This window comes from Anolis carolinensis, chromosome 2, assembly GCF_035594765.1.
Source record: "Anolis carolinensis isolate JA03-04 chromosome 2, rAnoCar3.1.pri, whole genome shotgun sequence".
NCBI classification, from domain to species: Eukaryota; Metazoa; Chordata; class Lepidosauria; order Squamata; family Dactyloidae; genus Anolis; species Anolis carolinensis.
The window spans coordinates 244,757,291-244,771,755 of record NC_085842.1 but is presented as its reverse complement, the minus strand read 5'-3'; the positions used below and the strand labels follow the sequence as shown (position 1 = coordinate 244,771,755).

The following is a 14,465-nucleotide window of genomic DNA, read 5'->3' as shown; positions in this document are numbered from 1 at the left end:
TAATTATGACAGTGATTTTAAATGTTTTAAATTGTTTTACTTGAATTCTATGATTTTTTAATGTCTTTTAATGTTGTATTGTTGTCAAGGCATCGAATAGCTGCCTTCTATGTAATGCCGCCTTGAGTCCCCTTCGGGGTAGAGAAAGGCAGGATAGAAATATTGCAAATAATAAATAAATAAATATCCATGAACAAATGACATCTGAGTGTGGTCAAGATGGCAAAGATTATGTTAATGAAAAAGAATACACAAGTTAGGAGAGGCTGCAACAGTTTGCTTTTGCCTGACTTATTGGGAAGGGCAAGACTGTGACCCTGTCATCCCTCTCTTCCTGAGTTTTAAACTTCTTTTGCACTTGGAGCTCAGTTTGCAGTATTAAAATAACCTGAGGACAAAAGTGAAGAATGTAGGTGGCAGAGGGAGAAACAGACATTTTAAAGACAGGTAAAAGGTGGGCTTACAAAGGATTAATCAGAAGCTCCAGCTGACAAATTGGGACAACCAAAGGGTATGAAATACAGGAAGGAATTATATGGAATTGATACTGCATTGCAGTGATGGCACAAAAGGTAGCATTGTCCTCCTGTAATCTTTTCCAGTAAAGAAAAATAATGTTTTTTTTCCCCATGGGACAGTGAGCTTATGTGAGAAACCATGAACGTCACTTTTGCTTTATGGATAATACAAAATAATTGAACCCAGCACACCTGGCCACAATTGAACTCGTTATATAAGCATTATGAGAAAATGAATTAAAATGTAGCATTATTTAACAGGAATAGCTTAATATCTACAATGTTTCTTCTCTGTGTACTTTTTTGTTTTGTTAAAAGTTGCAGCATGTTCTTTTTTATTCTCTTTTTAAAAGGCCAATTACCCTATGTTCACTTCAAGTTATTGAAAGCCATAGATGTTTTACACACATTTGAAGAACATGAATCTATTTTAGAATGCTCAAATAATTACCTGTAATGTAAAACTATTTTCTATTACTGTATCATTCAAAGTTATTTATCTGAGGTATATTAAAACAAATATCTGGAGCTCCAGAAAATAAATCTGTGTTGTCATGGATACAAACAGGGGGAGGCTTTCTTTATAAATTTATTATGAGTCTAACATTTTATTTTTAGTATATAGTGATATCTATCGATATCTAGATATATGTGTGCATGCATGTATTTTTAATTTATGTACCATGTTTCAGTGGTGATTTTGAAGTGATCTGTAACAATTAAAAGAAGTGAAAAACTATAAATATATATAACAGCAGTTTAAAAATAATTAGGATTCACTGAATTTAAATATTTTTATCCTATTACAATTACAGTTGTTCCAGACTGATGTAATAGGCACTCCATTGTTGGGACAAGAGTCTTCTCTCTTGTTGCAACTGATAGAGATGATATTTGGGGAAGAGCATTGAGTTACCATATGGGAAGTTGGTAAAGTGAAGCATTCCTTCAAAAGCCATTTCCTGGGTGAAAACAAGTAAGCAGTTAGTAACGTTCACTTACAAATGGTAAACAATCATGCTCCATCTAAATAGGGTAAATGAGAATGCAGGTTAATACACTAACTGAAGCTTCTGAACTATTTTCAAATGGGTTTTTAGATGTGAACTGAAGTGGTTAGGACTTAGAGGAGTACTTAAAGGAGTACAGTTTGAGAAACACTGGTGTACAATTAATGCAGCTTGAGACCCCCTTAACTGAGATCTGTACCTAGGTTATTGACAGACATACTTTCCTCCTGCTAAAGCACCTGCACTGGCTGCCAATTCCTTTCTGGGCCCAATTCAAGGTGCTGGTTTTGACTTTTAATGTTGTGACTCAGCTTGAACCTCAGATTGCCTCTGATGAGGAAAGAGGGATTCAGGTTCAGAATCTCCCCGAAAGCCCTGTAGATTTGGAAGATGAGGAACAAAGGGTGCAGGTTCAGTTTCCCACAGGGAGGGTTGGAGTTGATGACCCTGAAGCCTCTGAAGCCAGCCAGGTGCACACTGACATGGGAACGGAAGAAGGGAGGATAGAAGGTTCCCAGCTTACTAATGAGTCTCAGCGAAATAACGAGCAAGCTGACCTTGATGGGATGGGCTCTTTAGATAGAGCTAAGCATTTGGAATTGAGGGTACGGCATAGTGTGAGAACTGCAAACAGGCGGGCGGGGGGGGGGGGGAAGGTGAGGGGGCAGAGAAATGCTTTCATGTTTTGCAAAGAGTGTTAAAAGGGGCGCGTTTGGGGAAAAGCTTTTGTCAAAGCAACTTTCTTTTATCAGGGAAGCAAGCTCCAGTTTTCCTGCTGTGCTTTGGATTATATTGCAGCCCATGTATCCATGTTCCTTGGAATGTGCCATGCTATCTTTGGATGTTGTTTATTCCTTGTGAGTTCCTGACTTATATCTCAAGACTATATTTGTAACTGACTTTTGGTGCTTTACTTTTGCTTTTGAAGAACTTTTTACTATCTATCTTTAATAAACTAAAAAGACTCAAACCTGCCATGGAGTTTGTGTGTTAGACCAAGGTGAATCAAGGCTGAGGTGCGACATTTAAAGCCCTAAACGGTTCAGGTCCTACTTACCTATCTGACCGCATCTCCTCATACCAGCCTGCCTGAATGTTAAGATCTTCCGGTGACTCCCTCCTGTCATTGCTGTCACTACCGCAAATGCGGTTGGTGGTGATGAGAGAGAGAGGGAGTTCTCAGTGGCCGCCGCAACCCTTTAGAACTCTCTCCCCAAGGAGGTTAAAACAGCCCCCTCCCCAACATCTTTCAAAAAGCAACTAAAGACCTTTATGTTTGCACAAGCTTTTAATGAAGACACTTAGCTAGAACAACAGGAAGACTAACTCTTAGTGAATCGTGCTAAGTTCACCATCTGTTTTGTTGAGTTACTGCAATAATTGTATTTGAGAAATGTTTTTAAATATGTTCATTTATTTCTCATTGTAAATATGGTTTTAGAGAATATATATATATATATATATATATATATATATATATATATGGGGTGATTTGTATTATTTTATAATGTTGTGAGCCACATTCGGGGAGAAAAGTGGGGTATAAATATTGTTATTATTATTATTGGGGCGATGCTATCGAATCATGGGAGTTGCCAAAAATTGTTGCCAAACAACAAATCTCAGGATTCCATAGCATATTTAAAGTGATATTAAACTGTTTAATTTTGAAACATCCTATGTCTCTGAGGTCATAACTAACTTGTGAAAGGCATTCTATAAAATAAGCCACCTGAGCTAGGTCAAAGAAAACACCTAAGCTGTAAACCTGGTTCATTTTTCACCTTACCATAGAAGTAAGCCTAGTTGAAGAGATAATGGTAACAGCAGTGGTGTGTATGGGATTGGTACACAAGAGTTAAGGGTAGAAGAAAGGTTAGCCATCCTTTTTCTGCTTTTAAAAGTAATTTTATTTTAAAATTGTAAAACACCCACAATACAAATCACAAACATATACACGTACACATACATAGACAACCCACCACCCACAATACAATTACCCCTCAACCCACCCTCAGAGTGACCCACCACCTTGACTCCCGACACTGAACTATGTAGAGTTTATGTATAATTTAACCCTCTGTGCTTCTGAATCAATACATTCCCGTTGTTTTTATTTCTTAAATTCCGCTGTCAGGTATGCTAAGGCCACCTTCCAATTTCTTTCAAAAACTTTGTGACTTTCATGTTTCAGATTGCTAGAAATCTTGGCCATCTGTGCATAATCCCACAATTTATCCTTCCAATTTTAATACTTAATGTTTTTTCATCTTTCCAGTCACTGGCAATCGTTATGCGTGCAGCCGCAAAACTGTACAGGCAGATTTCTCTCTCCGGCTGCACTAGTTCATCTCTGAATAATCCTAATAGGCACATCCCTGTTTTGTTTTTGTTTTTGTACTTTGTTGTGGATCATTTTATTTGTTTTAGAAGTTAGCCTAGTTGAAAAGAAAATGGTGACAGCAGTGTGTGTATGGGATTGGTACACAAGAGTTAAGGGTAGAAGAAAGGTTAGCCGTCCTTTTTTCCTGTCTGATTGTATGCAATTATAATATTCTGCAAATCCTCCATTCCATTTTTTTTAGCTCTAGCAGAATTGGAACTACATATTAAAAAATTTCACATTTACTCCCATTCATATTCTTGAATAAATATTGTTAGAATTTGAATGTAAAGTTCAATAAAATAACACAGTACAAATGAAATATAAATTCTTAAAGATAAAGCATACAGGAGCACTTCAGATTACTTTGTTCGGAATATATTGCCTGTTTCATTCTTTCATATGTTTTTCTCTCTGAAGAGTTGCAAACAGAAAAAAGGAATATTATGTGGGTTCTTATAGTCAAGCTTTTTTGTCCTCAAGAAAAGCATGTCAGTTTGGGCAACCGAGCAAATTTTGAGTCACCCTGAGACTCCATAAATACTCTTTTCACATTATTTAGTAGGACACAAAAAGATGCAAGTCAATGTGTGAAAATGCTGGTGTAAAAAAGCCCATTTCAGTTTTCATGTATATCAATGTACAGTATTTCTTTTCAAATAATGTGTAATATTATAATTTCATTGTTGTTCCTGGGGTTATGTGCCTTCAAGTCATATTTGATTTATGGTGACTAGAGCTTTCTTGGCAACATTAATCCAGAGGTTTGCTGTTGCCTTTCTCTCAAGCTAGGAAATTGTGACTTTCCCAAGGTCCCTTGTGGGTTTCCATGGCTCAGTAGGGACTTCAGGCCTGGCCTCCCACTCCAGTACTCACACAACTACCCTATGCCATCTCTTATATTGTTTTGTAACTTACGTTTTCCCTTATTTCTTCTTGGTTTGACTATCCTAATACCTACATGTCTACTTCAAGGAAATATCACTGTAGATTTCTTCTTACTTAGGAAACCAAGCTACAACCAAAAAAACTATATTGGAATGATCTTCTTTTACTTAAAATAACACTAGTTATTTCTTTTATTCAGAATGAGAGGTGGGACTGTAGCATAGTTGCATTTGGCTGACAAATAAGATGCATGTTTTTCATGGGAGATTCTGCAGTGTTTGGTGAAATCAAGAATTAATCTAAAAAAAAGTAGACATTGAATCAATAAAACTTGGTAAATGAGCTAATATGTGAATTGCACTGACTGGAGAGGTTTGATCGTGTTAGGGCTTGTGTTGGATTTAAGTCTATATTAGAACTGGCTACCTCCTCTTGGGATCTCTTCACACAGGGCATTTTTGCCCTGTTTTGCCACTTTTAATCATGGCAAGGACGGGGCCTGCCATGTGCCATCACAAGTTATGAGTTGTAGTTTTCCATGGTCTTTAGCATTCTCAGCCAAAAGTTGCTGGTGTCTCACCAAATTACAAATCGAACTGTCTGTCGAACTGCATTAATTCTACAATGTATGTAGGTGCACTTCTAGATCACCATGATCTCACTATTTGATATATCTTCCTTTCCCTCACCATTCTGTGCTTGATTTGTACATTTTAGGATTCACATGCTTTCTTCCTTCATACTTCATGTGAATAGAATTGATGTAGCTTCAGTAATAATATCACCTGGAAGTGTAGTTGGATGCTGTTGTAGCCTGGTCAGATTCTGAGTGCTCAGAAGGTGAGGAAAGGGATGCTGGGATAGATTAAGAGGGCCCAGAGGAGGATAAAAGTGGCCTGGAGAGAATTGTTTTGTAATCACCTAGCAGTTCCCATGAGACTGGAGAAAGCGATATCAGTTCTCAAGTAGACCTGCCAGAGTGCAAGCTGAGAGAAATGTGGCAGACAAATGTTTGTCCAGATCCAGGTGATTGGTACTTTGGAGGCAGAGCGTACAACAAATACTTGAATTTCTCATAGGCTTAGAAATAAGGAGATGAAAAGCAGGTGTGTGAGGAAAGATGTCATGGGAGGGATTGAGGCCTTTTAAAGTGGTTTCTGTTGGTACAATATTTTGTGAGAGCAACATTGTATTCAGGTGACTAGCTCTCTGTTCTTGGCCCTATGTTTTTGAAATTCATGTATTCCAGTTTTTAAGGTTGTTCCTGTTTCTAGTTCATGTGTGGCATAGATTGCCTGCCTTGGATTCATGCTATCATGTTTATGGATATATTTGTGGATTGATTCTTGAAATTGCATTTGAAAGGATTTTGGTCTCTTGGCTATCTTGGAAATAACTTTTGGAACTTTGATTCTCTTTTTTAGACTTGCTTATTTTTTATATATTCTTCTCTAAATAAACTTACTGGATTATCTGGACAGAGTGTGGTTTATGGTGAACACGTATTTCAGGGCTTTAGTGTAACAGATGCCTGCTTTGTTTGTACTGGCCCCATCATCTTCTTCAAGTACATGGGAGGACAATGACAACAGTCTGTACCCCCCCTAGTTCAGTAGTAGTCTAATTCATTGGTAGAGTACAGATTTTTTTTTTGAGTTTATGTACTTCCAGTTAAAAGACTCATGGGCAGCACGGCTTGGAGAAAGACTACTCAATTAGAGACCTTTGAAATAAGTATGACAACAGAACTATTTAATAAGGCAGCTTTATATGTTTCATGTATACTGAAGAACTGAAAAATCTGGCTATAGTGCAATATGAGGTATATGCAAACATCCAGATCTCATTGGTCTGCAACCGTCATCATCCCCTCACCATTGCTTATGGTGTCCAGAACTTAATCTAGAAGCCACATATTCCCCAATTCTTCTATATAGCTATGCCTACACTCCTGTTTTGTAGACAATAGTTCTGCATGCTTTCATCTTATATTATCAGGTGCTTGTGATGCTATTTCAAAAGGTGTGCAAGTGTGAAATCCATTTGATCAGTTAGTTGCAGATTCTGGTCCAGTCAAATTTGTAGTTCCCTGTTTGAGAAGAAATCTGACTTCCTGCAGAGTCTCTTATTTTCCATCTTGTATTTATCTATTTTTAAATAACGTTAGATGTTTCAGGACTTGGAAATAACATTTTTATTTACCATGGATTCTGCTAAATCAGTGTTTGCTGCAGAACTTTGCTGAACAAAGTCACTTTTTCCTCCTCCTCTTCGGTTATATCTCACTTTCTCCTAACATTGGGAGGTCATCACTATTTTAAGTCAACTCTAATTGAGTATGAACTTCTACAGAACCTTTAAAAATACAGATCACGGAAGAATACCAAAACCCAACAAGTATGTAATATTTAAGGATTATAATGCTACTTCCATTCAGATCTTGAAAAAGTACCATCTGTTTATAGTCTGCACAGGCAACATCTAGCACATTGAAAATTCTGAATTAAGATCTACTGGGAATAATTTGCTTCAAAGCAGGAATCATAGGCCGGATCTACATTGCCATATAATGCAGTTTGAAACTGTATTATGTTGTTAGTGTAAACCTATATAATAAAGTTTAACTGCAGCATAGATTCAGCCATAGTTTTCCAAATGTCTTGCCAATTTCTTGTATTGCACTATTAGAAAAGGTGGTGGTGTGTCTTATGTAAATTTGTGTGACAGTATTAAATATTTCCCCTTTAAATTAGCAATTAGGATGTTTGGGTTTTTGTAAAAGCTAGTTCTATTTATTTCAGAGGAAAGGCAGTTGCTAAAAGGTAAAAGGCAGTGGCAAATGAGGACACTTATGTTTGGTAATTTTAGCACAAGATGCAGCTTTCACAGCACCAATATGACTGTCTGGAGTGCAATGAAAATGGATAAAACTGGATCTTTGAGGCTTCCTTTCAAGAAGTGTTATAATTAAAGTGGGTTTCCTCTATTTTAATCTCCGTTGCCCAATGTTTAGTTCTTATTTCATGTTTAATTACTATGAACAAAATTCTATGTGCTCTCCCATGGAGACGTTACGATTGCATCAAATTTCCCTAAAGAAGCTACCCTATGCTAATTTTTCATTCTTCCCTTCTATTAAAATAGGACCTATGCACAGGTAACTAGATACAGAATTGCTTAATTTAGCATCTGGGTCAGGGGAGGTCTAAGAATGAATTGTGGGAAAACAATACCTTCTATATTTAAGTGTGTAAAACAAAGCTTGGAAACACTGCATATTAAAATGTAAAATTGGAAATTGGAAAGAACAAGAGTAGACGATTTAATTAGGCATACCCGCCCACACAAACCCATTCTTAAAACTAAGAAAGGCTAATCTATATTATGCCATTTAAAGACATGCAGCACGATAATTTTGGCATGATTAAGGAAACTGTCATAGCTTCAGGGCATTGAATTCTAAAGTAGAGTTCCAGGAGTGTAATGAAAAAGCTACAGTCTTGAGTGACCTAGTTGATTTGTATATCTCAAAAACTACATATTTACAGGCAGTCCCCAAGCTATAGACATGATAGGCTCTGTAGGTTTGTTCTTAAGTTGAAATTGTATGTAATTCAGAACAGATACATTTTTGAGTGTAACTCCAGCCCAATATATATTATACAATTAATTTAATTTGTTCAGTGACTGAGTTCTTAAGTCAAAACATTCTTATCTCAAAGCAAATTTTCCCACTGAAATGCATTGAAATGCTAATTATCATGGGATTTTTGTTACATAAGAAAATGTACTTAATAAATAACAAATAATGTATAAATGCATATTTAAATGCAACTGTAAACAAAGAAAGGTCAAATTTAACATGGTGAAGCACACACTTGTGAAAAGGAACCACAAGGAAATGTGTGTTGGCCAGTGTAACAGCAAGACAAAACAGCATCATTTTCTTCATACTGTACAGTAGGTACAGTACAAATTCCAGCCTCTCTCCCTCTCTTGCCCTCTCTCTCCCCCGTCCTCTCTCTCTTCTTGAAGCAAAAATACAGTACCAGGAATAAAAAGCACACAAATTGAACTAAACAAACCTTCTGCAGTGGACAGCAATCTCCCAAAGTAAAGAAAACCAAGTAGCAAGTAGGCAAAGGCATGCAGGCTGAGGCACTGAGCCACGAAGTACAGAGGCTGCTCCAGTACTCCATTTGCCGCAATGTACTCTTACAATGCTTCTGGTGCAAGTGCCCCTTTTGGCATGAGTACTCCATTTTCTGCAAGGGGTCTGGGAAGCATTGAGGCAAGCATAATAATAATAATAATAATAATAATAATAATAATAATAATAATAATAATAATAATAATTTATTTATACCCCGCCACCATCTCCCCAACGGGGACTCAGGGCGGCTTACATGGGGCCATGCCCAGAACAATACAATATAACAAAATATCAAAACAACACATCATAACACAATTAAACAATACAATGGATAATAATATACATTACAACACAAAATCAGAGAAGCAATAAAAAAACAAGGGCGGGCCACATGAACACTAAGTTAAAACTCAGGGTGAGAAAGAAATAAGAATAAAAACCACAGAGAACAGCGTCCTAAGATAGTGGTACAGTCTAGAGGATAGATATTGGAGGGGAGCAACAAAAAAGAAGTATATGGCAGTTACTCTCCAAAAGCACAACGGAAGAGCCATGTTTTTAAGTCTTTCTTGAAGGCTAGTAATGTGGGGGCTTGCCTAAGCATGGTGCTGTTTTGCACTGTTCATGGGTCAAAATCGTGCTCGGATGTCAAAACGTCACTCTAGGCCAAGTGACGATTCATACGTTTAAAAGTACCTATGTTGGGACATTTGTACAAAGAGGTTGTACTGTGGATTAGCTTTGGATAGCATAGGGAATTGTTAATGCCCGAGTGGAGTTTGTTTTTCTGTCTGTGCCCTTGTTTAGAAGATTTCACCTCACTTACTGCCCCTGTGATCATTGGATTTTGAAAAATTTGGCTTGTTGTGGAAACAATAATTAGGTTTTTTTTAAAGGTTCAATTGAGACACTTTCTCCCTATGATAATCCTTTCAGGAGTGAATTTCCCTTCCTAGGAGTTCACTTCCTGTTGTCTCACCCCAGTTCTTAACTATGAGTCATTTGTAAGTCAGATGTTTGTAACTGTGGGAATGCCTATATTAGAAAAGAAATAACATTGCCCAAGCTTTATAATTATCCTGTCTATTAGGGGTGTGCAATTCGGCTAAGCTCGATGCCATTTTCGGTGTCCAGATTTCAATGCCCCCCCCCCCCCCCCGATCAATATTTAAGGAGCCTCCCAAATTTGGGCAGACAAAAATCTGTTTTTTGATGTGGCAGCTGAAAGATCCATTTTTGCTCCGGGAAGAACCATAGTTTCCCCATATATCCTTCAATAACACTTGAGTTTAAGGCATCAGACTTAAGAAACCACCTTTTCTGGCATCGTTCCTCCTCAATGCCCTTTCAAAGAAGGAAGAAAAATTCGTTCTTTGTGGATCCTAAAGGATCAACAGGTTCATATCAGGAGATAGTTTCTTTCGGGCAGTTTCCTTATTCATTTCTTCAAGGAAAATAAATATTAGCTATAAAGCTACTACCTATTTTCTCTCTGACAATTTTCTGATAAACAGTGCTTAAGAGATGAATGAGAGGCATCTAACTACTGAAAAAAATTAGTCTTTACAACACTGGGAACTAGCTGACCACAATGGCAAATTCCAGGAAATTCAGCAAGAACTTTCAATCTTCTATATGATATAGGGGTGAAAGAACCACACTTGTGTTATTAGGTAAGTGCAAATAGTTTGGGTGTGGTCTTTGTAACTTTTCTAGAGGAAAGCGAAATTCTTCTGTTTCTGTTTTAGTCCCTTTGTTCCCATTCAGCTTACAGCCGTGGGAGGGTCTTCATTTTCTTGTACACACTCTTTCTATAACATCTCAAGGCAAAATGTTGACGCTGTGAGCACAATACTGTCACTTTCCTTTTATTACATAGTATTTTACAATCTTTGCCTGATGAAGCAGCCTATGAAGCTTCAAAAATTAGTCTGGTAAGTTCGGAACCTTTTGGTTGACCCAATAAAGATTTCATTACAAATTGGATTTCAGACATATTTGCAGTTCAGAACTTTAAACCAGGCATTTTGCAGACTGCAATATCTACTCATAACAGAGATACAGACATGGAAATCAAACTGTGGTAACCCAAACTGTGGTAACCCAAACTGTGGTAACACATGTCTATTCTGGCAACACAAAATCTAAAGAAGTAATCCACATTATCAGGGGCTCACACAACTGCTTGCTTTCCAATGTGATATCTTATCACTTCCACCAGAGCTTGACAGCCAGTCATTGAGCTAAAGAAATAAATGTGCAAAAGCCCCAGTATGAAATAACTAAACAAGACTTCACCAAGAGGTTCACTTCTGTCTTCAGTGGCAACGGCTGTTTCTCACACTACATGTGTTAATCAGTTGATCTGTGCAAAGCTATCTGTGTTACCACCCAAGTACTGTTTTGTGAAAAGCCACTGTAATGTTATAATAGCAATTACCATCTTCTGTCATTTCTTCATTTTATTCCCTCTGATGTCACTGTTTGCACCGACTCAAGAATGTGCAGATAGATTTGCCAGTGTGAGATAACACTTCATTAATTTGACAAAATGGGCATTATCCATGCAAGCTTGTATACAAAATAGTGTCCCTGTTGTTTTCTCCGGCTCAAATTACATATCTTATGAAATTCTTCTTCTTCTCCTTCCAATTGTAAATACATAGGATGCTAACTGTGAGTGCTAGCAGGGCACATTGTGTTTAACTATATATTATCATTAGTGACAAGCACCACAATCATTTCTCAGTCAAATGTTGACTGTATTTTCAGAAGGAAGCTTTGGCTCTATGCATTCCTTTTCAAGCTTGACAGTGCCCATATAGACTTGATTACCTTCAACAGTTTTTGAACAGGATAAGCTTCTTTGAAGTCCATGCATTTCTCCACATTTAGTGCAGTGCTTAAAAAATACTGCTATCTTAAATACAGCTATTTTCTTCATCTCTTTATGTGTTCAAATACACACATCACCCTGAGAAAACAATAGCTATCTACAACCAGGACTGCCCTTAGTGCAGTTCATGGGTGTGATGTGAATATTGCAAGACTGGGACTAGTGCTAAAGAGAATGGCCATTGTGTGTTTCTTTATCTTAATTCACCTGGAGATGCCCTTTAAAGTAAAGCTTCCTCAGCCTTATGCAAGCCATTGATCTGGAGGTTTCACATGGTCTCCTTGGAAGGGGTGGCGGTGGTATGCATCTAAAAGCATCTTCAGCTTTATTTTTATTTTTCATTAACACAGCAACATGCCAGGAGGAAACCCTGTTCGGCTGGTGCTCATGAAATGTGTGTATACTATGGGAAGGAAGCTGCAGCTTAAAACCTTTACTGTAAATCAAAGAGTACGGAGGGGATTTTGGTTTTTTAACAGTTCTGACCCCAACTCCTCTCTCCTGTGCTTCACTCTCTTTCAAAGCTTCATCTCACAATGTTCCACAAGAGAAAACCGGGGACTACCCTTCCCTTTAGCTTGATCTATATATTCCCTTGCCTCCTTGCTGTGATGAAAAGAAACCAAAACAAATGGCTCATGCTCCAAAGGGAGAAAGAGAGGGAACGAAAGCTGGAGCACACTGCTCTTACTGCAGGCTTTTTTTACTCACCACACACAGGCGCACGCATACACAGAGAGAGAGAGAGAGCATCTCCGGGCTGTCCCTTTCTTGTAATACGGTGCAGCCCTCCCCTGAGCTGAAGCAAGCAGCCCGATTGCTCACATTGAAGCACATTTGGTATGCATGAGCACTACTGTTCCAAGCTGGGAGGGTGTTTTCTTAAGGAAGATCGGTGGCTAAAGCAAATCCACTTTGCCAGCCTTTCAGCCAAGTTGTAGGAGGCATCTGTCTTATGGAATTGCAAGTGTGGACACCCAGCGGGTATGGAATATCACAAGCGTGGAGGAGCACTTGTTTTGTAGGCATTGGCAAGGTTTGGGCTTCTTTATTCCTGTGGAATTGTTGGGGGTCATGAGTCAAAGTGATGCTCCCCGGCCACTAAACTGGACCATTCGAAAGCTGTGCCATGCTGCCTTCCTCCCATCTGTCAGACTACTTAAGGTACTGTAAAACATTGCCTTTTACTATCAGTTCTTTGTTTGCTTCTGGCTTCTGTAAAAGGGGCAAAAATCCACAATTACTTTCTATAGTCCACTTACGGGATGCTTCTTTTTTCCTATCATTATGGAAATTCTGTTGCCCTCATACAGATAAGAGAAGTATATACTGGATGGCACATTTAGCACTGGCATTGTGGGGTATGCAGTGTTACTGTGGAGGAAAGGAGGCTTGCTATAGCAAAAAAAAAAAAAGCGCTGGTTATGTCATGAATTATGAAAAGTCTTACCGACTGTCAGTTTCTCTTACTTATGAACTCACCAGAGACACTAATGGACACATTCCCGATTGATGTTCACCTTCTGCTTATTTCTTAATGTTGTTGATGTAAATGCTGGTTTAAGGTGTTCACATGATGATCTCAGGTCAGCCTCTAGCTGGGAGGAAAACTTTCTGATTGAATTATCTTTGAAATGCAGTAAGCCTTTCAGTTCCTGTTTTCTAAGGATATGATGGTGCTTTTTTATTATATCCCAGTGGCATAAATTTCATTTATTTGAAGGCATCTTTCTCTAAGAGAATATGCTGAGTATATGATTCTTCTTTGAATATAACCATGCACTAATCTGTAATGATGCATCCTACTCTAGTTCAGTAGATTTGAAAGATGCACCTCAGCAGGATGTGCTGAGCTATAAACATCATTGGATGTGTTTTTAAAGCTGTGTGTTTATTAGCTTTGTAGTGTGATCCTATGTACTTTTACCCTGAAGGAAGACCCAGTGGACTTATTGAGGCATAAATCCAGATTTGTATGTAGGAATTCAGCCAAACCATACTTTCCCACATGATTCTTACCTGTGTGTGCACCTAATGAATGGAAAAGCAGTCTGGAGGCTACAGTGAAGAGCAAGAAAACTGGCAAGCAGGCATTTTTCCTTCCTTTAATAGGAGATTGCTCTGCTCCAAACTGCCTCCCCCACTTCTCCACCTACAGACAAATGGCACGAAAAGGTTGAGCAGTCCTTCCCACTGGTGCTCTCATTGTCAATCTAAGACTTTTCCCCCAAGTAAAATAAAAAAGGCCAAAAAAACATTGGGGCAAAGTGTTACATCATCATAGGCTTTGTACAGTTTGATGCTTTTTTGGCTGTTGTTTGTGAACCACATATGGAGATTGAACACGACATATGGATACAATAGGATACCATGGCATTTGAGGTATCTAACAAACATATGCATTCTGGACATGTGCCTGGGAACCACGGTTCATTAAAGCTCTTTGCGTCTTTGGGAAAAGATTTTAGTTACTCTGGATGTGATTAAGTGCCCTCCTTGTATACATGTGTACTCTCTTTACATGGTCAATCCATAATATGACCTTCAGATTCATGAAGCCATTCTGCTTGGGATGAACTGCAACCTCAACTTTGAACTAAAACATTCTAAGCATTTT

At 38.1% G+C, this 14,465-nt stretch overlaps 1 protein-coding gene across 3 annotated transcripts in view; it reads left to right on the top strand.

The window, feature by feature from the left end:
* trpm3 (transient receptor potential cation channel subfamily M member 3) overlaps positions 1–14,465 on the top strand; it is a 450,655-nt gene that overhangs the window by 86,589 nt on the left and 349,601 nt on the right. The window contains exon 1 of one of the 3 annotated variants that reach the window (XM_062971989.1): positions 7,591–13,012. The exons of the other annotated variants lie outside the window; for them this stretch is intronic. Within the exon in view, the coding sequence (XP_062828059.1) occupies positions 12,923–13,012 (90 nt within the window). The 5' untranslated portion in view covers positions 7,591–12,922. Of the gene's footprint in view, positions 1–7,590; positions 13,013–14,465 lie in introns of those variants that run through there. 3 annotated transcript variants of the gene reach the window in all.